We start from the raw sequence: 25,082 nt of genomic DNA, 5'->3' as shown, positions 1-25,082 counted from the left end.
AACTCTCGTGAGAAGACGAAAAAAGGGTCTGAACGAGCTGTACGGTTTATTTTTTTCTGAATACATTTTAAGAATTGTTGTAAAGACAATTTAAGGGAGACTGGATCCTGGTCCTGTCGGTCCCAGGAGCTTTTCTCTCTCTTCTCTGACGCCCCCCCCCCCCCACCCTACCGTGCCTGATCTTAACATCACTCAAATTATATTCCATTTGCATCATTCATTCGCCCAGACCATAATTACTCAATCACACATTTGGATTTTGGCTCCAGCTTGATGTCAAATGAAAATGAATGTGCTGATTTTCCTGGAGCAAAGGCCCAAGAGAGGCTCAGACTTGGAAAACATGTTTATTCACTTTCACCAGTGATACAGGAAACAGAACAGAAAACAGACTGACACACAGTATCACTGCATTACACAAGCCAAGGTCAGGTAAGGTTGTTAACGCCTCTACAACAAACACAGATCTCCGCCGACCAATGAGGGTTTCTTCTGAGGGTTGACGCAGTCTGGGGAGAGACGTCTGTGTTGTTGTCTGACAAACAGAAGGTGATGATTTTCTGGGAGCAACACAAATGGGTCATTGTGATCTTTTTGTCTGGCCAGTTGTCGGGTAACACTTCCACCTGCTGTTCAGGAGGCAGCAGTGCAGGCGCTAAAATGTCAAATATTCTCAATCTCTTTCCTGTTCAATGTTTGGCTGCGGTGAAATGTTGATTCACGGCACCCGGGTGTATTTCTGTTCCTGTTTAGATAAACGTTTTCTCCTGATGGGTGATGAATAAATCATAATTTTGACAAATACAAATACATTGTTAATTTTAGTTTTCTCGGATCAGAAAATAATGAGGGAAAATTATAAATGCTAAAAAAAGGGTGGAATAATAAAACTACCAAAGAAATGTGAGAGGAGGTCGTCGGTCTGCGTATGAGAGGAGTGACTACTACAACAAGCCTGGTGTGGACAAACTGACATACACATGTCGTGTTGTATCATGTCATATTCAGGACTCCACTGGCACTGTCTCCATCGTCCTCTCCTTCCTCCTGCTCACCTTCCTCCTCCTCCTCCTCTTCATCTCTTCCTCTACTTTTCATCTGAGCGGTGACATACATGGATGAATAACAGAACATTCACTCAAAATTCTACAACAATTAGCTTAATAACTCTCATGCTTCACCTCATCTTCATCCTCCAGATCTCCCTCCTCCTCCTCCTCCTCTTCGTCAGAGTCATTCAGTTCCTGGCTTTCCCTCTCCCGTTTCAGACTGTCGTCCTTCTTGCTGGAGGTAGAAGAGTGCAGGGGAGACACTTCCCCAGGTTCTGGTTTTCCAATTTTCAGGTCTGTGAAAAAACGTGAAGCAAAAAGAAAAACCCTGTTTGAACAAGTTGGACCAACGGAGCAGCTTTGTCTTCTTCTTCATGGTCACTGACAGATATCTGAAGTTGTTCAAGTATGTGGATGTCATGGCCTTGGTTGGCTGATCCTTCAGGTGAAACATCCCCTGTGAACGTGGGGTCATATTAGGTGTGTAGGAATGAATGTGGCCAAAAGAATAGAACCAATTATTTGCACACAGAAAAACAACCAAAGACAGAAGCAGTTTGACTTGATGGTCAAATGTTGTTTAATTCAAAGAGATGCTGACAGACACTTTATCTTCTCACTCAGGAGTCTCTGTGGCCTTGAAGTCAGCCCGCAGATTTTACAGCTTGTTTAGGAAATGTCATCTTTCTGCTGGGTATTCTCCCCTGAATTTCACATTTAAGTGAAAACTTCTTGCAGTTGTGTTTTTAAAATAAAATTTTTTCCCTTGTCCTGTTTGGCAGCTTCGGTCAACAATATGATATGATTGAGAGTCTTCCGGAGTCAGAACAGTTTTTGCTCTTGCAACAGGAAAAGACCTGGAGTCTCTTCCTGTGGGGGGGTAACAGACAATACCCTTGTTGATGCTATATATACTATTTATCTTTATCACACCGATCCAAACACTTTTCAACTGCTGTTAGATTAAAGGAACCTGAGCAGCTCTATCTAAACAGGAACATGATTTTCAAGCAGGAACATGAATTAACAAAGAAGCAACAACAGAAGAAGAATATGATTTTGACCGTTGAACAAATGATGGTAGAAAACAAGAACCATCAGCAGCACATCACACTGATGAGTGGAGGTGTGTGTGTGTGTGTGTGTGTGTGTGTGTGTGTGTGTGTGTGTGTGTGTGTGTGTGTGTGTGTGTGTGTGTGTGTGTGTGTGTGTGTGTGTGTGTGTGTGTGTGTGTGTGTGTGTGCGCCCACTGGGTGTGGTCGGAACCTGCCACTGTGTTAATTACAGGCAAGCCGGCGAATCCCAGAAGGTTTCATTTCATTTCTTACAGAGGAAAAGAAGGAAGGCAAATTTAAACCATCCTGGGAGGCACGAGAGTCTTTTGTCTCCTGAACTATAATGAGATGAAACAACGTTTTTTTTTAATTAGATTCAGAAAAGGAAAGAACAGGGTCCCTAGTGAAACTGCTCAGATTATTTTTTATTATTCTCGCGACAAAACAAATGTACTTTTAAAGCCCTAAACGTACTCAACATGTTACAAAACCTTTCATACACATAGACTCTGGTGAAAATTTGGTAATACGGGGAAATACACGTGAGTTACAAAATGGCTCTTCAGCGCCACCTGCAAAATTGAGGAGATCTGCAGCTATGAAATTCGGTACACATACTGACAACTTATTGAGGTTCACACTTCAAAACACACTTTGGTCTGCTGGATCTAGTCCAGAGACTTAATAAGTGTTGAGGAAAAAAGCTCCTCTCCAGATCTAGAAGACACGTTATGGGAACTTGGGGTGAGTGGTGTCCTACACTGTGCAACATGCTTTTGTCAAAGATGGAGGACACAGCCAGGGTGCAGGAGGCTGGGAGTGATTCTGGGTGGAGTTCTCTTTCAATACTCCGCCTCTGTCCCACAGTCCAAACAACAACCTGGTAGGTTGAGAGGCGACTAAATCAGAAGAGTTCTTCTGGGTAATGAAACAGCTCATGCAATAGATTAGTCCAGATTGATTACATGTTCTTGTTTGGATGAGTTATTACATGAGTAAAAGTGCCGTTCCGCGGTGCTACCTGACTTCTTGCTGTGGTCCTTCTCCATGCGCTCCAGGCTCTCCAGCAGGTAGTCCACTTTGTGTTTGATCTGCGTGAGCTCTCTCTTGATGGTCTGGAGGTCGTCGGCCTTCACTAGGAGACAACACAGAGTTCAAGCTGAACTTAGGATGGAGAAAGTTGATGACTCTGCGGGGTGGGGGACTCCCGGTTGGGCCTACTTGTACGTGAAGTCCTCTGGCTGCTCCTGGAGGAGGAGAAGCTGGTCTTGGTTCGTCGGCTGGCCCCGCCGCTCAGACTGACCCTGGGACGCTTTGAAGGGACGACGGCACGGGACAGGGGTGGAGGTGGAGGAGGGGCCCGGGACTGATAGGAGTACATTCTGACGTAGAAGATATTAATGTCAGAACAAGTTCCAACATGACAACACATTTGTCTTGAGCGCCGGAGGTGACCCGAGGAGGAAAACGCATCGCCTGCAGCAATTGAAAAGCCCAGAAACCAAACCGAAACACACGTTTGGTTTCTAAATGATTCCTGACATAAAGAAGGGTATCTTGCTTTTTTAGTCACTTGAGCAAACAACGGAAGCAAGTAGTACATGTTAGTGGAACCTTACAATTGCTCATAATGTTATTTTAGTTTGTCTTCATTTCTAACTCATTTGTAGGTCGTTACTAATAACAAGGTGGTAACAAGATATTTTAATTGTTCAGCAATGGCATCAAGCCAACTGAGATAAATAAAACGAGACTATTACAGATAAATCGATGAATAAAAGGCAGCTCACCTGTCATAGTAATCTCTTTGAAAGTCATAGTCCAAGTCAAAAGAGGAGCTGTAAAAAGACACCATGGAAAGATGGACATTGTGAAGCTCATGTGAAGACGTTGCTGCGGTGAAGATGAAGATGAAGAGCAGGTGCAGACCTGTACATGTCTCCTGCAGAACGTTTCACCGTCTTGGACCTGTGAGGCTTCGGCTCACCGGCCAGGTTGATGTCTGCAGGGAGGAAAAGAGCCCGTCACTAAGAGGCGAATGGAGGACAAGTCAAAAAAACTATCAAGCAATACTTTATTACACTTTCATTTTGTGTTTTTGGCCAATTTGGGTTATTACCTCCACAAGAGGTGTTTTGCTAATAATCATTCACATGCATCTGAAACGTTTCTTTTGTCTCGTATGAGACGTGGGGCTTCTCTGTCGTTTTAAAGATGAGATTTTTCACGCCAGAGGGCAGCAGTGTCGCCCACATATTTAGATTGTGAGATACAGGGTTTATACTGAAGATGAAGAAGGTACATTTATCTTCAGGTGACTCAGCTGCTCGAGCGCCGCCTTCACTCAGTTTGCATTCTGCTGCATGACTTCTCACAATTATGAAGACGTTCACCTGTTTTTTCTAACTGACATCCTGTTACTCAGAAGATTGATTAGATTTCAGATCTTCTAATTGATTTTAGATGCATGTCTTTGGACCGCTGGAGGAAACAGGAGTACCGGGGCAGAAAAGAAACACATGCACAGTGAGAATGTTCGTCTTGTTGAATGTTCATCTTCCACGTAGAAAGGATTCAAACCCTCACCTGTATTTAAGTGCGGGGCCTCTTCTCTATAAGGTGAGAGTGCTGCGTTTTGACCTTCTTTTTAAGCCCCGATCTTCAGCCAATTCTTTATTTATAATCATGCTTTGTTTTTATTCATCTTCTTTTTCTATTTCTGATTACAAATGTGTCTAAATTGTGTTTCTACATGTATTTGCATGGGTAATCAGAAAGCCCTTTGGGCTGTGACCGATGAGGAATCTGTGAGCTTTATGCCCCCAAAGCTGTGGTCTTTGTATTTCTTTTGTTTGTCTGCATTCAGACGAGATTGGAAGCCAGTTTCATCAATATGTGATTAGAACTTTTGTGTATTTTGCGGTTCAAGTGTTTCATTAATAATTGAGAAACTTGTAGAATTGTCCTCACCACATGAAGACTGAATTCTCTTATGAACATGTTGATTTAGCTGGTCCTGTGTGGCCTCACATGCTTTGTCCCTGCGCTTCACCTCACCTAGCACCTGTCCCACGATCATACGGCCGTCCTCCCCCGCCACGGCGGCCCGGGCATTCCTCTCGTTGGAGAACTGGACGAAGGCGTAGCCCTTGTGGATGGAGCAGCCGACCACCTTGCCGTACTTGGAGAAGATGGCCTCCACGTCAGCCTTGGTGACCAGCAGGGTGTTGAGGTTTCCGATGAAGACGCGGGAGTTGAGGGAGCGGGGGTCGGTCTTGTTGGTCACGTTGCTGCTGGCCATCAGGCTGGAGGTGGAGGACGACGACCAACTGGGGAGTGGGCGGGGAAAAAGAAGAAAAGAAATTAGAAAGTGCTCTTGTATTTAGTCAAAAGCATCAGAAATGTCCTTAACGCGGCTCCTAGGTTCTGCTTTAGCTTCTCCTGAAACCGTCTGTGTGTTTCCTGAGGATAGCGATGACAGAGTGGGATCAGGTCATAAAGCAGCCAATACTCACTCCATTGTGTCTCAGCTCAGCTCGGTGCCTCTGTCTGCTGGAGAGAAGACTGGTCGACCAGAAACTACGAGCGTTGGACACAACTTCTACCTCCAAAGAGCTTGTTTCAATTCTAAATTTACCCCAAAAAAGGAAAAAAAACAGTTTTGTTAGATTACAAACCTGTGGGATAAATAATGGTTTATCATGACTATCGTGAAGTCATCACTTTCTTACATACAATTATTAATTTGTCCATCCAGCTTCTTAACCACTTAGTCTATGAATTCAGTATTTCAACAGGGACTTGTGAAAAGACTCAGTGGACGTATGTGATGTGTCCTCAGTCACTCTCGAGGTGGAAGGAGACGAGGACGTTCCGGGCACCGAGGCTGCAGGCCTGCTGCCTCCGTGAAAGTATGACATGATCATTGTGCAGCAGATTCAGTGGTCGGTCTAATGGCTCATTAAATGTGGAGCTTTACGTCTGATATGTGATGGGATTAAATGTATGAGATGAATCGGGCTTCAAGTCTCCACCTCATCGGTTTCTATCGTCTCCAACTCTTTATAAATCACAACATTTGACTGGGAAGTGGCGTACGCATCTGTCAGGCCCTCTCTGTGCGTAAGCGACGGTTATAAATGACGCCCCTGGTCCGTCGTTCCACGGCCAGGACAGAATCCACCTCTGAGGTCCGATTATCGCTGGGAGTTTCCTTTCCAAAGGTATGACCAAGAAAAATGTCTTTTGGAACATTTTATAGAGACCAAAAATGAAGGCGGTTGTCTTTTGTCATTAATTGAAGTAGAAATGTAAATATATACTACAGATGCATTTAGTGGATTTTATTGCACCACAGTTCTAAAGTCCTCCGACTGTGATTCCTTATGGTCGCAAACAATTTTTTTTATATTTCTCAGGGGAACCAAATAGAGTTGGAGTGAGAGCTCGGGTCCATGTGGTATGTAGAATTTCTCTCTCTCTCTTTTTTTAAATACATATATTGTCAGTTTTATCATTTATTATTTCACTCTTTTTTTAAACTTTAGTTGATTTATTACCCATCATTATTATTATTGGTATCTTGTTGTTGTAATGTCCATATTTCATTACCTTCAGAAATACAATAAAAACATTAGGAAAGGCATGAGCGGTGTTGTAATGCAATACATGCATGCATACAGACAGACATATTGATTTATTGATTTACTCCAGAAGGGGAACATCATTCTAGCAGTATGAATACACACTTCTGAATAAAAAAAACATCATTCATAAAAAGAAATGACATAAAACTACCTGTATAATACTTTAGTTATCTTAATACTAAAAATGAAGTAGAAATTAATTTGTGGTGTGGGATCACAGTTTGTGGTCTAATCAAACCTGTTTTAAAAGATGGCATTCATTTGTTAGGTTTATCTTATAAAATAAAATTACATGATACATGTATTGCATTAAGAGTATTTTTTTTAACAGTAGTTTGCATTGTGGCTGAAATGCTTTGATCTGTTTCATAATTTTTTTTATAAGATTTAGTTTTGTTTTGAAAAGTAAACAGAAGTCATTGTTTAATGTGCAGAAGTGTATTTGTGGTCAAACGTACGACTGTAGATTTAAGAACTGTGATGCGACATAAACTTCTTTCTTGTTCGTTGTTGAGTGTCCGTAGCAACGCCGTGGCAACCACAGAAGAGAAAAAAGGTTTGTTGAGAAAGCTGAATGAATTTACTTTCAAACAAAACAAGTATGGCTCACATACATAAACCGAATAGATATTATGAAAATAAAGTGTAATTTTGTTGCTAGAAAAGCTCTCAATACAAAGCTAAAGACACAAGTCATTAGAAGAGAGCAAATCCCACAGGAAACATGAGGGACGTCAGCCATGTTTTGTCTTCCTGTCGGGAGCAACTCGACAGTCACGTGACCTGAAGTCTGTCCGCTGTGGAGAACAGGTAGATGAAACGTTCCCATGTTACAATTTCAGAGAACGTTTGAGAAATGACCGTATGATACTGGTGAGTACACAATTTGAAAGGAGACTGTGTAGCCTGAGAAACCGTGGTACAGCTCCGTCTTCAGTCCTTCGCTCTACTATTGTTGGACAGGGAGAGCAGCTTCATATCAACCAGTGTCATAGTTTAGTCTTAAAATCCTGGTGATGGTACCTGGCAGCACAGGCTGGTCTCAGTCACAGCTTGTCACCGTCAAACATTCTGAGTTCTAGATTTAGTTTCACTGCATCACAATTTAAAGTGTGAAGTTGTTCCTTTCATTAAGAACAACTACTTTGAGCTTTATGTTTCATTATCTTGTTACTCCTCAGGAGAGACTGCTCTCCCGCTGTTCAAAAAGTGACTGTAACTTTTACTCTGAATACATTTTATATGAGCTTCTTTTTACTTGTACTTGAGTTATCAAAGTGATTGTACTTTTTACTTGAGTAGAATATGTTTGGGCTGTTCCCACCTCTGAAATCAGAATCGATCCTGCTTGGTGCCAAATGTTCCCTTGATTACTGCGACCACTGGTCCTTATATGCTTGTTTTAACTGATTCACCTGCAATTAGCAGAACACACACACACACACACACACACACACACACACACACACACACACACACACACACACACACACACACACACACACACACACACACACACACACACACACACACACACACACACACACAGAAGCTTAATGTGGTGCGACAGTGTTGAGACATTGCTGTCACGTTAGATGTGAAAGTAAAGTTGTGTAACACTGCAGAAGTGGGAGAATCTGTCACAGGCACGAGCCAGATGAGGGGAAGTCTGACTTTAGAGAGGTCCTTTGATTTGGTTCTGGTTTCAGTTGGACACAGGGTCACGTGGTCGCCACACCTCCATGCGTCTCTTGAAGACCTGCTAATTCCACAGTCTGGTTCACCTCATCATGAGCCAGCCGGGCCACACTGACCCCCCCCCCCCCCCCCCCCCCAGGAGCTGCCAGGACCGATGAGGGATTACATGATGTGCAGCAAGCCGTCTGGCCAAAGCTTAATGCTCTGCTCTCCTCTCGTTGACAATTTGCCCGGTTTGCTTGTTGCTTTGGCAGGGAGACGGGCCGTCTACAGCAGCGGCTGTTTGCTTTGAAACGTTTTCAATCCTTTGCGGCAGGTCGTATCCAGGGCTTATGGAGAGGCTCTTCATGTGGTGGGAATGAAACACAAGCGATCCACAGCGGTTTATTGTCGCGTTGTTAGTTGCAGGGGGGAGACCAGGGAGAGCCGTAACATTTTCAACATGTCGGGTCTACATCTCGGCCACGTCACAAGCCAATGTTTTCATTTAGAGACAAACTAGCTGCATGTGTCTGCTACTGAATGGTGAAGCAGGGACGCTGTGACGGACCAGCCTTGTACTGAGCTGACTTAACTGATAACATTAAACACAATGGAGCTGAACAACCTCCAACAATTAAATGAACGTGTATTTTTCCAGTTAGTCTAAAAGCAACACGTTAGACATTAAGTGTACTAGCTGACGTTAACGCTGACCTCTAGTTGTCATGAGGTACACACAAGTACACATAAAACACAGTAAGTTTGCTTCATTTCAAATGTACACCTTCAGTGTAACAAAAAGGACTTTGTCCTTATTAAATGTTTTAGTTTTAAATAATATCTTACCCTGTGTATACAAATAAAAGTCATTGTATTGTTTGTGTACTGAGTCATTGCTCATAACCTGCTCTAGATTCTTTTATGAAATGAGAATTTTAATCTGGTGTATTTTCAATCTGAGTCACAGAATCCATTTTCTTTTTTTTTTTTAAATGGTAAATTTGCATTATTGATTAATTCTTGTTCATGCGAGTGAAACACTTGATGCTACACTTATTTTCTGGCAGTAATTCAATGTTATTGTGTGTTTTTGCCAGTAAAACGTGTGACGTGCTGGTGAATCCTCAGGTCACCATAAGGACTAGTTAATCTCACTTCAAACTTTCCAGATATGATAAACAGCCTCAGAGTTAATAGCTGTGACAAGTAAGCAAAGATTTAACTAAAAGAATGAATTGCATGTTGACGTTTGAAAGTATTAAGCTCTTTTACGTCCCAAAATAAGAGAAAAGGTGCAAACTACAGCCACGTGTATAAAAGATGGTTGGAAATAACATTCATCGACTCATTGGGGCTCCATGGTGGGAAAATATAAAGTTGTGTTCTCGCAGGGTTATTATTTCATATCTGTGACAATAAAGAAGTGTTGAATGAGCTTGGACTGTGAGAGGCGCTGCAACCGCAGCTGCCCGGAGAAGAACAAGACAAAACGCAGGGAGACGCGTCACATCTGAGCAGCTCAGCGGACTCTCGGTGTTTCTTCTACATATCTAAAAGGTGAGGCAGCAAATGAGGGGCTTTGTGATTGGCTTTTAAATGATAATTACTTGACAACTCCAACTAAAAGGTCACGAGAATCAGCGTTCTGTGCTCACTGATTAGTGTCAGCATGCTGGTTTGATGGGGGGGGGGGGTCTCTAGGCTGATAATTGCCATGTTGATGTTATTAAAGCCTTAAAATTGACTAAGTGAGCATCTGCGGACATGCACACTCCAAAACAGTCCTTACAAAGCACAGGAGGAAACTAAATATTAACATGGGCCTTTGTGCTTGATCTCAGCATGGTGCGCAGGGACAACGTGAGGTGAGGTGTTATTTGGTAGTTAGCTACGATACAATTTGGGAATTTAACCATCAAAATGATGCATTGATGATCAGAAAGTGGAAATATGTGGGAGGCTTGATTACAAGGTCATCAGGGGTCAAACTGCTTCAAAATCAGGCTGCTCTCTTACACTTTCACAGCAAAAAAATAAAAACCATGCTACTACCTAGAGAATATCCAAAAAAGGGGGGGGGGGGAAAGAAATGAACTGTCATAAAAGGATGGAATCATAAGGGCAATATTAAAAACAAAACAAACCAAAAAAAAGATGCAAAAGTTGAGGGGAAAAAAATAACAGGCTTGAGACCAACTTACGATTTGCCGCTGCAGAAAAAAGTGGCTTCAAAAACTAAACGGGGGGAAACAAAAAAAAAAGGTCAAATTAGAAAAGAAGACCTTAAAGTGTTTCTACAACAAGCAGGAAGAGGGGCTGTGAGGGCTGGGACAAACAAAAAGGATTACTTGAACAATTAAACATAAAACATGACAGTTTCACCTGGAAAACCCGGCTGAGCTCGGAATATGTACCGTGTGTGTGTGTGTGTGTGTGTGTGTGTGTGTGTGTGTGTGCGTGCCAGTGTTTTCAAGGATAGATTAAAAGCGCTCCTTCAACCACCCTCCAACAAATTTTTTATTATGATAAAAAGCAGCCAAATGTGTTGCAGACGGATTATTCTGGTTTCCCATTCGCTGACTATCACAGTTTATAATTGCAATGACACAAAACCATCATTGAACCATATCAAGTGAGAGAAACTCTGTAATGGACAATATCCTTTTGGCACCACACCACAAGGTCTTTCTTCCCCTGCAAAATGTGTTTAAAGATCAATGTTAATACGTTTCCATGGTGGCTTTCTCCAGCTGCACAGTTCCTCTACTCATCTTTTAAAAACAGCTGGAACATTTGCAAGAAAAGTCACCAGTGTTGGGAAGGGGGGGGGGGGGGGGGGGGGGTTGGAACTGGAGGGTCCCCACTCTGTCCTCCTCTCTGTGGGTGTTCAGAGCAGCAGCAGAGCGCCCCCTGCAGCCTGGAGGGACTTAACTTCAGGAGCGTAGGGAATTAAACAAATAAATGGAGAGCTATAAATTAATAGTGAATAATAGAAGTGTAAGCCTTCATGCAGCTGCACAGCTCAGAGAAATATGAAACACAAAATGAAGACATCATGTGGGACCAGAGCAACAAAAAACCCCACGACTGTTCATACATCAAACTGCTGTTTTGATCACGTCCATGAAGAAAATCCCATTTTCCTCACCGAGGAGGGAAAAACATCTTTCCTGCAGAAAATACACCAGCTGACGAGATCTTAAGAAAATAGCTCAATGTCAACACCGCAAATCAAGTCAGGGCAAAACACACCAGTGAGAATAAAAAGCAGAATTTAAAAACATGTTTCCAGAGAGGGAAAAAATAAGAGAGGGAGGCGAGCAGTCTGAAGCAGTGTCCAGAAAATCCTGGAACAATCTTCCAAGAAAATGAGCCCACAGACAGATAAAACAATAACCCAGCATCCCAGCTCTGTAAAATGTCTTATTTGTGGAATACAAACAAAAAAGACTGGCGTGGAAGGAAGTTAGAACTAGCTGTGTGTGTAGTTTATAGGCTGCAGCCATCACGGAATGAACGCCAACACAGTCTGAGGACAAAAATATCATTAAAAACAAAAACAAAACAAAAAAAATCCCAAAGACGCTTCAAAGTCAGGAAAAAAAATAACCGAAAAAAGGTGGAAAAATATCTGTCGTTTAAAAATACTCACCGGGAGCTTAACAGTTAAAAAGTGAGAACAATTCAAGGCTGTTTGTACTTGAGGGGGTAAAGATCCGCTCACGCTCACAATCACCTTGAAACCAACACACGAAATGGCGTCCACTCACACACACACAGGCGGCGCAGGCCCCGCCCACTGACGACACCAAGCGATATGATTGGATGCCGGGCACCACGTCAGGATATCTTCTGCGCTGATTGGAGCAGATGCTCGTCAGTCGCAGACGTCAGGGGTAACGTCACCCGTACAGCTGTGAGGATTGTTTTGAAACTGAAAGTCGATTTTATCTTTAAAAAGTTCCACTCACGTCTTTTCTGTTATTTATTATTAACATCGACACCTACTTTCCTCCCACATATTATCAGTGCTGTTCTACTTTTATTCACCTTTTGTTGTGGTACATTGTTTTGTGTGAAGGACATTTCTTTCTTTCTTTCTTTCTTTCTTTCTTTCTTTCTTTCTTTCTTTCTTTCTTTCTTTCTTTCTTTCTTTCTTTCTTTCTTTCTTTCTTTCTTTCTTTCTTTCTTTCTTTCTTCATTCATCCATTCATGCATTTCTTTATTTATTCATTCATTCACCCATTCATGTATTTTTTTTATTTTTTTTTATTTTATCATTCATTCATTCATTCATTCATTCATTCATTTTTTAATTTATAACAGGGAGGGATTGTTGAATTACATTGAGTTATACACCATCATTTATATTAATTTCTCACAGTGATGGATGGATGGATGGATGGATGGATGGATGGATGGATGAATGGATGGATGGATGGATGGATAGACAGCTTCAACATCTGACAGAATGGCATTGAACTAAGAAATACAACAAGATGGAGTGCAAATCGAGGCCATAGTGTATGGTGCTCCATGTCTGTGTAAGTATCGTTGTAATATAAGTTCTATTATATTGAGTTATACACCATCATCTATTTGATTCATTTTCATTTATATGGCTTCAAGCACATCATGCAGCAAAGAGGGGTGCGACCGGCTGCCACACCCGTTTCACTAGTGGTGTACACAGTTATAACACAACCTGCACTGAGTAGGGTAATAACAACTGAAACACAAAAACCACAGGTATGACTGCAATAAACTTAGGGCTCATTCACACCTGGCATTAACATGCGTTTCGGGTGATCAGATCACAAGTGGCAAGCCCTGACGCCGACTGTTTACACTTGTCCCTATCATGTATTTCAGGCTCAACACTTGAGTTCGAATTGTAAAATTACCTCTACGTCACTTCCACTAAATGGCCTGGTTGCGATATGAGTCGTCCAACTTGCACTGGACGGTTCCTCTGCCCCGGCTGCTATAAATCACCATGCCTCTGCAGATGCCCAGGCATTTTCCTTTACAGAGATTCTCTGGAAAGTTGGAAAGATTGTGTACCTCAGCCCGGCGCTTTCTCTTAAACGAAAACACAGCATGCACTGAAGACCTTTACGTATGACGTATTTTTCTGTGACGTCACTGTGACACACGCTGTTCACACCATGAAGCCTATGTGGTTTGAGTGAAAACGCTTAGGTGCAGGTTTACGCTCACCACATGTGACCAGAGGCCTGTACTACGAATCTGGATTTCCTCTTATTGACATAACTTCAAGGATTAACCCTGGGATTTCTGTACTACGACGCGCGCGCACTTCTCACCGGGATGAATCACCCCGGATGGACGTCTAACCTGCTCAGGAGCAGGTTACATTCTGGATAAGAGGTCGGAGCTCCGCCTCCTGACCAATCAGATCTCTTGGAAAATGACCCGCCCATTCTTTAATGATGGGGATTAGTGCGCAGGCTCAGCAGTGAGCTGCAGCTGAGAGGAGAAATTCATTTAGAGCGATCTTTTTGACATAATAAAATAAATCCTGGTCACTGAAGCTTTTTATTCTTGACTTGTTCCAAGTCTGTTTTGCTCCACGAGATTTGATCAGTAATAATGAGGTTAATGATCACACCTGACAGAACTGCAGAAACATGAATTTATGGAACCAGAACTACTCATGCCTTCGCAGTGATGAATTAATATTCCAACACAAAACACAAGAGAAACTCAGCCTCAAAACAACTGGATGGAAAATCTAAAGTAAAAGAAGATCAGTGAGGAAGTTCAGCTCAGTGTGAAACTGGGTGATCACAGCGCTGTCTGTTTATATCGCTGATGGATTAATCTGGTATAATCTCACCAAGTCAGCATTAACAAGTCAGGAATGTTCTGGCTTTGGCTGCAGCAGCAGTGTCGCTATTAGCCAGGTGGATGTGTTTTAATTCTTCATTTTCTCAGAGAATAATCTCTACTTCAGTAAATCTGACGGGACATCAACATACAATACCCTTGTTGTGTACATATATTATTTGCAGTTATCACACTGATCCAAATACTTTCCAACTGTTATTAGATTAAACCAGCCTGAGCAGCTCTATCTAGACAGTCACATGATTTTTAAGCAGGAACATGAATTTTACAAAGAAGCAACCACAAAAGAGGAACATGATTTTGAAAGTTGAACGAATGATGGTATAAAACCAGCAACTTCAGCTACACATCTCACGAGGAGTGGAAATGTGTGTGTGTGTGTGTGTGTGTGTGGTTTGTCCACTGGGTGTGGCCGGAGCTGTAGTAGGGGGGCCTGTAGCGACACCCCGGGGCCCGAGGTCATTGGGCCCGGACTTCGGCACCCTGGCGGACGGCAGCCCCCCAGACTGGGGATGCCCCAGCGAACCACCCCAGAGGGCCACGCCCCGCCCAGAAAGCACCAGATAGAGAATGCAGAGAAGAATCCCCCCAGGCAAGAGGAGCCCACAAGAGAAGGATAAAGGGCACCGGGCACCGGGCACCGGGCACCGACCCAAGCCGCCAAGCCGAGACCGGCCGGGCCCGGTCGGAGGACAGCCAACCTCGTATACCCCACCCGTGTTCCCACCCCGTGATCCTCCCCCCCTGATCTTGATAGACACACCCACCCCCACAGACACAGACTCAGACACAGATCCTGGATATGTTGATCACGGTTCGTAGTACAGGCCTCTGGTCACCCAAAACACATGTTGACGCAAGGAAATAACATCCCATAATTACTCACGCTGTTTCCCCAACGACGTTACCAGCAGCTTTATTTTAATCACTGTAATAGTATCATTACTTCTAATACAACAACAACAACAACAATAATAATAATGTTTTATTAAAAAATTATACATAACATAAATGTTATAATTTGTCATTCATACCATTGAAATAATGAATACAAATGTGTAATTCTCGTTTTGAAAAGGGCAAAATGCTAACTAAAGTGACAACTATTTGACAGTGAGCTAAAAGAAGAGCAGATGCACAAATGCTAATGCCTCGGAAACACGTTTTAATGCACCCTTATCTTAAAACATCAAAAAATAAAGTGAAAAATGATCTCAAGTCTGCAGTGTGTTTCTTAACGCCAAACACCATAATGTAAACATAATGTAAAAACTACGTAAACTAAACTGTATAACAACCAGCAGTGACTGTGAGGATCCTTTAATGCCACAGTGAACCTGAGAAGACACAAACAGACGCCACATCATATAAAAAGCGTTGAAAGAAGTTAATTGAGATGGTGAATGAGGGTGAAAGTACCGTGGAGTTCAGTCATCCTCTTGCGGTTTCGAGGTAGAGTGACGTCCAGTCTGGAAATGGAGTCAGGTGTCCTCAGCACCTCCTCCAGTCTCATCTGCTCATCACTTTCCTGCTGGACCAGCAAGGTGGTAGTGAGCACTCTGCTCAGCCATGAAGCCTAACATTGTGAGGGTCTGGGCTATAAAATAACTTGTAGCTCGTTCACAACTTTTCCTTTGTCTAAACATCACAGCTTTGCCAACATATCCCCCAGAATGACGAGACAGTATTGATTCAGTGAATCAGTATGGATTTGTTACGGCCGATCTCTGTAATTTATGTGATAAAATCTCACTTTTTCTCCTCTTTTGTTTGGCATCCTCACCAACTCGATTTCTTAAAAACAATGTTTTGCGAGTGCTTTGACAGAGAAGTATGAGAAAAATACACTCACGGTCTGATAATCAGAATGGTTATTCAGTTCAAATTACACCACCACCTAAAAACAAGTCTGCAGAAGTGAGATTTCAGGAGTTTTAGCACAGTCAGCTTTATCTCCATGGTGGTTTCAGTCGAGGGGCCCTGTTAGAAAAGGCACAGTCACCTTTGTTTTTCAGCTTAACTTTGGGAGAACCAGACGGACCCTGTCCGACGACCTGAGGCTCATATGGGCTCATATGGGCTCATATGGGCTCAGCAACCACCTCAGTCATGTAGAAGGAAAGGGTTTTTTATTTACACAAGCTGGGAGACAATTATGATTGTCAAAGTGGACGATGTATGACTTTGTCTTGGCCAGAATTGGATCACGTATATCTAACTTTGGAGGGAACATGACTCGACAAGCTGAAGTCAACCACGTCAACGTCAGTTCGTCTCTGTGAATTCTACTAAAACATCCCACCTGTGATGGAGTTTGTTGGCCCGTCCTCCTTTCCGTAGGAGTGTTGGCGGCTGGGCCTTCAGCTCCACTCCTCTGCCGTTTCCGCTCTCTCTGCAGGAGAACGGCCTGCCTCGCGGCTCGGTACTCCAGTGAAAAGTTACTGATGGTTTTACAGAAGTCTTCTGCTTTGGTGTCTCGCACCATGGCTTTCGAGTAGCCAAGGAATAAGAGGAAAGAGTGAAACCTGCAGAAACAGAAGGCTTGTGCTCGATCACTCACACTCAAACAGTGGTGAAGGAGGAAAGTTCTTTGATGGTGTGAAGGTTGCTTGACAGCAGCAGGACACCTGTTTATGACGCGTCGATGGACAGCTCTCAGGACTTTCAGCCGTTCTTCACACTCTTTGAGAATCTTTGGCAGCTTGGGACGAAGCGAACCCTCCTGGATCAAGGCCTCGTCTCCTCCTCCTCCTCCTCCTCCTCTTTTCCTTTCCGCGCTGCCTCCTTTCCTCTTGTCATCCACTTTCTCCAGCACCTTCAGTTGCTCCCAGGAAGATTTGCAAAGAGCCTCGAGTCTTATAAAGCTTGACTGGACTTCCGAGTAGTCGCACTGGGGTGATGAGAGAAGCATTTGTGAATTTGAAGTATTACATTTGCTTTTATTGTAGTTTCCCAACGGTTTGAATTCACTTCAAATCTCCAAAATGTGTTGGGATCAGTTGGGTTGATCTTTGTGAAGCAACTTGATGCTACAGAAATTTCACACATTTTAATTGGACGACCAAATGGTGATCTATCATGTGATCTATCATGGATGTAGGAATTATGGGTGGCAAAATTATAAGCACTTTTTTTCAAGTGTCAGTTTAATGTACTTCATCAGGTTCAAACTACAGGGCTGCCATAGGACTCCTGAATTGAGATTTTCAACCAACCTCAACAGAAAAATCAATTACCCCTACCCACTTAAAATGAAGACAAACACATGGATACAACTCTCAGTATTTAAATCTGTAGTCATATAAATTCAAGGCTTCATCTAACCATTTTCTATCTGCACGCAGAAAGGCCTCAAACGCAGGGATATTCTCTTGATGAGGTGAGACTGCCGGTTGTATCATATCTACAGTTTGGGTCCCCTGGTGGCACATCGCTTAAAATCTGTAACTTCACTGTGGAGGACTCGTTAAATGTGGTGCAAGTTGTACCAATGATTTGTTTGGAGACCCACACAAAAGGAGAGCAGCAACTTAAAAACTTCCATCATCTTTCTGCCTTCATGTTGTAGCCACCAGAGGGAGGCAGAGAGCACCAGAGACAATGTCCAGGAGGCCTGATACAGAGGAGGTGGACATTGGTGACCAGGGGGATAAATCATAGAGGTTGCTGAAGCACAAAACAGGTCCTGGAAGGTGCGTACGCCACTTCCCATACAAAGTTTGTGATCGATAAAAATAAACTTTGCAGGAGAATGTGTGTACCGGTACGCAAACTTTGAACCTTGAGAAGTACATTTGGGAGACGGGGAACCTGCAGCGCTGATTGTGAGGTGGAGAATAGAAGCTAGATTCATCTCATATGTTTAATATCGTCACATATCAGACTTACAGATCCAAATAATCATAAACCAACGAGCTGCAGTGGTATAGATGTTTCTTTAGTGGAATATTACTGCTGAATCAGCAGCACCATGTTCATATGTCATAGTTTCCTCTTCAAATGATCCAGAGCTGATAAAACTGATTGATTATCAATTGTGACAAAGTGAGTAACAATCAGTCTAATTTCAGAGTAAACACATAAATGCTGAATGTTGAATGATTATGATTTCAGTCTTCAGTATTCAGCGTTCCCCATTAAACCTCCTGGTGCACATGTGCAGAGGAGTGTTGCAATTTGCTTGCTTGGTATGAAATCTTGATTTTCCACAGTCTGCCCTCTGCCTTTGTAAAATCAAGCACATTAAGGAAAAGTGTCCAGACTTTACTCCGTTTTCTTTTCTTTTTTCCTTCCTGTTCTAACACAATATTCTTCCTCTGCACTGTTCTTTCATGTGTTGCTTGCACATTGCATTATAACTTGTATTTTATGTTTGGAACATTGTACGGTGTAATTCTTTATCTTGTGTAGTTTATGTTGTATTTCTTATCATATCTTGATTTTTGCATGTAGCTTTAGCAGGGTGCTTGAGCAGTATTTGTTTTGTGGGTCCATGTGGCACAGCGGGGTCTTTTCCTCCCCCTGTTTGTATTTAGTTGGGCAGCTGCCGCTGAGCGGTATGGCCTCGTGGTAATATTTGTAGAGCAGAGCTGCATATTCTCTTTGCTTTTTTGTTTTGTTTGTGCAAACCATTCTCCCACTTACTGACTGACGAGGTTTACAGTCTGGCGTCACCTCACTGCGCTCGGCCTGCCACACATGAAAGAGTTGACCCTACCTGGGCCTGCTGTGAACACTGATTGGGTTTGTAGTGTAAATGTCTGCTCTGAAGAGATGACGTGCAATACTGAATGCCAGGTGTTTGTGCGTGAACCACAACGTTAGTTTGTGAGTCTGAAGGAGCCATGACAGCCAGATTTGTCACTCCATTCGGAAATGTCTTGATTATTTAAAGCTCACAACGAAAAAATCTTTTTGTAAATGTTTCAATAAATACAGATATTTTAAAGGAATTTTGTAGAAATAAAGAAACACAACAAGTCACTTTCACTTATTACTGGAGTTCTGTCTCATCATCTGTTGCTCTCTCCAGTCCTTTTCACCAACTGGACCATGTTGAATTATACTTCTAGAATCAGTCACTGTCCATGTCCCGTCATAACGTCTTCCTCTGTCCTCAGACTGCTTCAGATCAAACTCTTCTTTACATCACGGGCTGCTGCTTTGGACACTTCATAACAATTCAACTGCCAATTTTGTCAATTTTGCAAATTCTGTAAAACGTGTGTATGTTTATGTGTGTGAGTGGGAGTGTGTGAATGCATAAATGTGGGTTTCTCATTTTTCCTGCACTACTGTGGTATGTACAGCTAAACGGTAATAAGGCTTGATTTGATTTGATTTGACATGATTTATTAATCTCATAACATAAATAGAATATAATCGAAGAGTTTTGTGGGTCTGTATACGTAGATGTAAGAAATGTGATCAATGTGTGTGTCTGTTTATTCAAGCATCAGTTCTTCCTTTGAGTTTTTTTGTTAATCTCTTGTGAAGCACTCAGAACAGGGTGTAAGACAGATGCCCTGTGGGCCAGATCCTGATCCAGGGATCCAGTGTGGCGTGCGGGATACTTTTAAATGTACTAAGAAATAGTAACTCCAGTTTTCAAATCAAGCTACTACTATTTCTAATTACTAAACGCAACACAACACGGTGACTCGGTGTAAATCACAGCGAGCTCATTGCACAAGAAATAGCATTGGCAGTAAATGAAGCGGAGTGGTTGAGTGATACTGACCTTGCCGGCTTTAGTCACCGCGGTGATGTCGGAGTAGAGGTCAGAGGATTGCGGGTAGAGCTGCAGCAGCAGCACACAGACGTGGTGCAGGAGCGGCTGACGCGTGTGTGTGTCCCTCACCTGCGACAGCTTTCCCAGGTAACTCAGCTCAAAGCCTCGGGCCTTGGCAGAGGGAAGGAAGTCATGTCAATTCAGGGAAACTAAGAAAATCAAGGATGTAGGTTGGAATCAGTCACCTTGCATCCATTGAGAAAGTTGCCGATTGCCAGCACTGTTGCTAGTATTCGCCTGAACGTCTGGCTGGTTGCCAGTTGCTCCATGGCTAACTTCAGGTGGAAGAGAGGCTCAGCAATTTCCTGTCAAGAAGAAGGACGCGCGTTTGGCGTTTTGAGGCGATTCATTCACAGTGGGCCACCAAGTCTGTGTTTTATCTTTAGTCTTGTGACATTTGTTGTGATGGGAGGAAATCACACTGGAGTTTTCACACTGCGCACCGCGGTGATGACGTGTCAATGTGACGCAGCGCGTGGCGGTGGAACGATGGTGGTCATGTTTAGATTTCTGCTATCCAGAGTAGCGTAGTAGGGAATATTATCCACAGATTTGACACAAGACAAAGTACTGTCACTTTAGGATAATCTTACTCAAGTGAAGAGTAGAAATACAAATAATTACTTGAGTAAGAGTAATAAAGTACTTGGATTCAAAAGTACTCAAGTAGTGGGTAACTTCTTGTTAATGTCATTACATCAGGATGTGCACATTTAGATACAATGAAACAATATAACTTCTAATCAGGCTGGAAATGTGAGGTTTTTATTCATTCATTCATTCATTCATTCATTCATTCATTCATACTAATTGAGACTGCATGGAACTCATCTTCTGTTTTACGGAGGGAAAATTATGGAGGTTGTGAAGCGTAAAACACATTCAAAAATCTCAGTGAGCAGGATGTCAGTGTGTGTCCATGAGTTTGAATGTGTGTGTGGAGAGTTTGTGTGCAGTCATGTGACTGTCTGGCATCGTTTCATTGGTCACATGGAGTCAGTTGATGAAGCCTTTTGCGAGATGAAAATAAAGTGATAAATTTAAAATATTCCAATCAAAGGTAACGGTACTGAGCAGCATGAAGCCCAGTGTAATGGAGTAAAAGTTTTTTCTTCAAAATTGTACTCGAGGAAAAGCAAAAAGTATGTTGCAGTAAAACTACTCTCAGGGGTAAAATTGATAGAAAAAGTTACTCAAGTCATTGTAATGGAGTAAATGTAACACGTTACTACCCACCTCTGGCGGTATCTATTCAAAAATATTTATTTATACTCAATGGTTGATGCACAAACTTTCTACTACTTTCCATGTTTGACTTCTCAGTACTTCCTGGTTGATTCGGCTCACCCTCTCCAAGTAGTCGTAGTCCAGAGCGAAGGCCCACAGCTGGAGCCTGAGGCTTAAGTGAGGCACGTCGCCCAGCGTCAGCAGACAGAACTCGGCCTGGGCCAGACAGGAGTGTGGATTCTGGGCTTTGGCCTCTTTGATCAGACAAATCTCTTCTTCTGTTGGGATTAATGCTTGAAGACGCTTTGGAAGAAACAACACAAAGAACAATCAAATGAAATCTGTCTACTCTACTGATCTGTCCAGTTTCACAGCGATGTATTGGAGTTGATGATAGATATTGGTGGGCACACTCCAGTTTGACCTCTGGAAGAAGAGCTGTGTTGTTTACCTGAACGTCCTCTCTGTCCAGCACACTGCTGTCCATGCTGAAGATAGCAGGAGGGAGGAGGCGGGGAGGGGGCAGACTGCTCAGGGCAATGGTGATGATGTTACTGCGCTTCATCCCCAACACTGACACCGTCGGCTGCTTCTGTTGGCATCAAAAGTTCAGTTTTCTGAGAGTAATTTCTAATATTCTGCAGTTGCAAATATGTATTTGAAGCACGTTGGCGTCCCATTTAAAAGCCAGAGAACCGTTTGTGGGGCCTGCTTATTGTGCACTAGGTGACAGTGATGAGTCGTTGAAGCGTCCAGTCTGTCCTCAGTCCAGCTATCAGGGTTTTAACAGTTTACCAAGAGCTTCATGTAATGTTGAATTTACCGTTTCATTTCTCAGCAGCAACACCATCTACATTTTCTCCTGTTTGTTGAGTGAGTTAAAAACAGACATTAAATACAAAGGCACATGGTACAAAATACTAGATGGTAGTAGACTGGATGTCCCAATGGCTAAATTTGGTAAATATACCTTAATATGGATATGGGTACCTTAGATGATATTGTGGTTGATTGAAGTGATGATTTTGAGTTGCACTTTTGCAGGTTTGAAAAAGAAAATACTTATAGGAATTACTAACTGATGAAACAGTTCTCTTTGCATCATCACAATGAAGAAAATCCCAAAATATGACTTGAATAAGGGGTTGCTTTTGCTTTTACAAAGTGTTTGACTTAATAATGAGAAACACACATGAAATAAGCTATAGACCAAAGCATGGAAGGCTCAATGAACTGCTTTGTCAACATTTTACAGTCCTAGGGATGCACACTGAACAAAAATATGAACACATCGTTGTTTTTGCTCCCATTTTACATGACCTGAACTCAAAGATCAAAGACTTTTTCTATGTATGCAAAACACCTATTTCTCTCAAGCATTGTTCACAAATCTGTCAAAATCTGTGTTAGTGAGCACTTCTCCTTTGCTGAGATAATCCATCCCACCTCACAGGTGTGGCAGATCAAGATGCTGATTAGACTGCATGATTATTGCACAGTGTCTTAGGGTGGCCGCAATAAAAGGCCACTCTGAAATGTGCAGTTTTGCTTTATCGGGGGAGAAGCGGGGGGTGGGGGGACAACAATGGGCCTCAGGATCTCGTCACGGTATCTATACGCATTCAAAACGCCATCAATCAAATTCCCCTGTGTTTGTTGTCCATAACTTGCGCCAGCATGCCAATTGCACGCTCACTCAAAACTCACGGCCCATGGTGGCGGTGCGGTTATGGTATGGGCAGGCGTATGTTATGGACAACGAACACAGGTGCATTTTATTATTGGCATTTTGAATGCACAGAGATACCGCAAGGAGATCCTGAGGCCCATTGTTGTGCTGTTCATCCACGACCATCACCTCATGTTGCAGCATGATAATGCACGGCCCCATGTTGCAAGGATCTGGACACTATTCCTGGAAGCTGAAAACATCTCAGTTCTTGCATGGCCAGCATACTCAACGGACATGTCACCCATTGAGCATGTTTGGGATGCTCTGGATCGGCGCATACGACAGCGTGTTCCAGTTCCGGCCAATATCCAGCAACTTGGAACAGCTATTGAAGAGGAGTGGACCAACATTCCACAGGCCACGATCAACAACCTGATCAACTCTATGCCAAGGAGATGTGTTGCACTGCGTGAGGCAAATGGGGGTCACACTCCATGGGGTATGACTGGTTTTCTGACCCCCCCGGAACCCCCCCAATAAAGCAAAACCACACATTTCAGAGTGGCCTTTTATTGTGGCCACCCTAAGACACACCTGTGCAATATTCATGCTGTCTAATCAGGAACTTGATCTGCCACACCTGTGAGGTGGGAGGGATTATTTCAGCAAACGAGAAGTGCTCACTAACACAGATTTTGATCTTTGAGTTCAGCTCATGAAAAATGGGAGCAAAAACAAAAGTGTTGCCATTATATTTATGTTCAGTATGTGAAGCTTGTTAACTCATTTTATTGTTATTTTTACCCAATGATCTGGTGTTCTCCATTGCTTTTCACAAGTGTTTGCATGTCAAAATTATGAATGAACCTAACTGGCTTGATCTGTCCTTGCTGTCCCGATTTAAAAAGCAGCTTATAAAAGATCCTTCTGCGTCTCATTAGTCTCACCTGCCGCATAGAAACCACATTGAAACTGGTGCTACGTCCCTTGGATTCAAACAAATATTCGAGGCGGTTTGTGTCCACGTGCACTGGCTCAAGTACTGCCCAGATAGTCTGGGTCCCAAAGCGTGTCATCCTGGGAAGTGGGCCCAGGTTCTGCAGCTCCCTCCAGTGGAGCTTCATGGTGCGACTTTTAATAGGTGCACCTTTAGCAGAGGAGGGAGACAACGGGAGCAGCGGGGGAGGGGGAGGCGGTAGGGGAGGTGGTGCTGGAGGGGTTTGGGGGCACGTTGATGATTTCTGGGTCGGGAGGGCTCCTTCATCTTCCGTGCTGTCTTCCTCATCCCAGAGGTCAGAAAAATCCAAGGAGTTCAGGCAAAGACGTGCAGATGGTTGAAGGAAGGAGCCCCAGGACGGGTTTGAATCACAGCTGGAGTCCTTCGTTTGCTCTGGCTCCTTCATTGATTCCTTTGAATTTGAGTCTTCAAGTTCCACATGAAGTAGAAGATCGTCTCCTTCCTGCTGAGCAGACAGCTGCCGCCTCAAAGACCGAGCATATCCATCTTCTTGTGGATGCTCTGGCTCAATGTCCACAGAAGCCCCAAAGTCACTCACAACTTAATCTTTCAGCTGCTTTGAGATCCGCTATCCACCGTGAGTGCTGGGATTCTTCTTCAACTCTCCAACTTCAGGTTGTAGTTATTCCAAAAGTCCAAAGTTGTAAAAAAAAAAAAGAAAAATCCAACTTGAAAGAGAAAAAGGGGTTGCTTCCAAGTTGGTTGCATTCAGTCCTGATCCCAAGTCTGAGGGGGAAATAAAAATCTGAGCAATGCGTTTCTGCAGCACTTCCAGTTTCCAAATGATGAGCTTCTGCAGCCCTGACGAGACTCTGATTTCTGCCAGCGTTTCTGTGAGTGGCAGAGAGTAAAAGATTTAGTTTGAGTGCAGGAGAGAGAGGGATGCATTGGTCCGTTGGTGCATCACACTTGCTTTATTTGAGTTGCACCCTTTCCCTTAATTTCCTTATCGAGCCTGCATCTCCTGTTTGTATTGCTCCTTCTGTTTACACAAACCTCTCTATCTGCCCCTGAAGATCTGGTACTTCCCTCTGCCTCCCCTTTTAACCCTGCGCACTTAAAAGAGTCCAGCT

The 25,082-nt window shown here is 43.1% G+C and overlaps 2 protein-coding genes across 5 annotated transcripts; both read right to left on the bottom strand.

Annotated features, from left to right (window-relative positions):
* Positions 1–328: 328 nt before the first annotated feature.
* On the bottom strand, positions 329–12,187 carry LOC308123797 (heterogeneous nuclear ribonucleoprotein C). 4 transcript variants are annotated; one of them, XM_080486478.1, is made up of 12 exons: positions 12,083–12,186; positions 10,632–10,665; positions 8,075–8,165; positions 5,620–5,731; positions 5,162–5,433; positions 4,034–4,106; positions 3,895–3,942; positions 3,326–3,486; positions 3,126–3,239; positions 1,182–1,345; positions 1,056–1,098; positions 329–560 (listed from the first exon to the last, which is right to left on the bottom strand). In XM_080486478.1, exons 4-12 carry the CDS (start codon positions 5,622–5,624, stop codon positions 451–453), a joined length of 990 nt encoding a protein of 329 aa, XP_080342604.1. In that variant the 5' UTR covers positions 5,625–5,731; positions 8,075–8,165; positions 10,632–10,665; positions 12,083–12,186; the 3' UTR covers positions 329–450. The 4 variants fall into 4 exon arrangements, with proteins under 4 accessions (XP_080342604.1, XP_080342602.1, XP_080342605.1 ...); XM_080486476.1 differs by lacking the exon at positions 8,075–8,165 and having other exon boundaries at positions 12,083–12,180; XM_080486479.1 differs by lacking the exon at positions 8,075–8,165 and having other exon boundaries at positions 329–535; positions 12,083–12,180.
* A 9,145-nt stretch (positions 12,188–21,332) lies between these two features.
* LOC308123405 (FH1/FH2 domain-containing protein 1) lies at positions 21,333–24,844 on the bottom strand. The gene is made up of 3 exons (XM_080485890.1): positions 23,939–24,844; positions 21,771–21,911; positions 21,333–21,622 (listed from the first exon to the last, which is right to left on the bottom strand). Exons 1-3 carry the CDS (start codon positions 24,392–24,394, stop codon positions 21,365–21,367), a joined length of 855 nt encoding a protein of 284 aa, XP_080342016.1. The 5' UTR covers positions 24,395–24,844; the 3' UTR covers positions 21,333–21,364.
* Between the last annotated feature and the right edge of the window lie 238 nt (positions 24,845–25,082).

The sequence above is a fragment of the Lipophrys pholis genome (assembly GCF_963383615.2).
Source record: "Lipophrys pholis genome assembly, chromosome: 18".
Classification (NCBI taxonomy): Eukaryota; Metazoa; Chordata; class Actinopteri; order Blenniiformes; family Blenniidae; genus Lipophrys; species Lipophrys pholis.
The sequence above is the reverse complement of the archived record's forward strand: the minus strand, read 5'-3'. Positions and strand labels throughout refer to the sequence as shown.

Bases quoted from the DNA above. Each gene is read 5' to 3' on its own strand.
- LOC308123797 (XM_080486477.1), bottom strand. The intron at 3,487-3,894 runs GTGAGCTGCCTT...CTTCTACGTCAG, and splicing joins CAAAGAGATTACTATGACAG to AATGTACTCCTATCAGTCCC. The intron at 3,240-3,325 runs GTAGGCCCAACC...GTTGTCTCCTAG, and splicing joins CCAGAGGACTTCACGTACAA to TGAAGGCCGACGACCTCCAG.
- LOC308123405 (XM_080485890.1), bottom strand. From the start codon at position 24,394: ATGAAGGAGCCAGAGCAAACGAAGGACTCCAGCTGTGATTCAAACCCG. The intron at 21,912-23,938 runs GTGAGACTAATG...TGATGCCAACAG, and splicing joins ATGTGGTTTCTATGCGGCAG to AAGCAGCCGACGGTGTCAGT. The intron at 21,623-21,770 runs GTAAACAACACA...TTTCTTCCAAAG, and splicing joins TGGACAGAGAGGACGTTCAG to CGTCTTCAAGCATTAATCCC.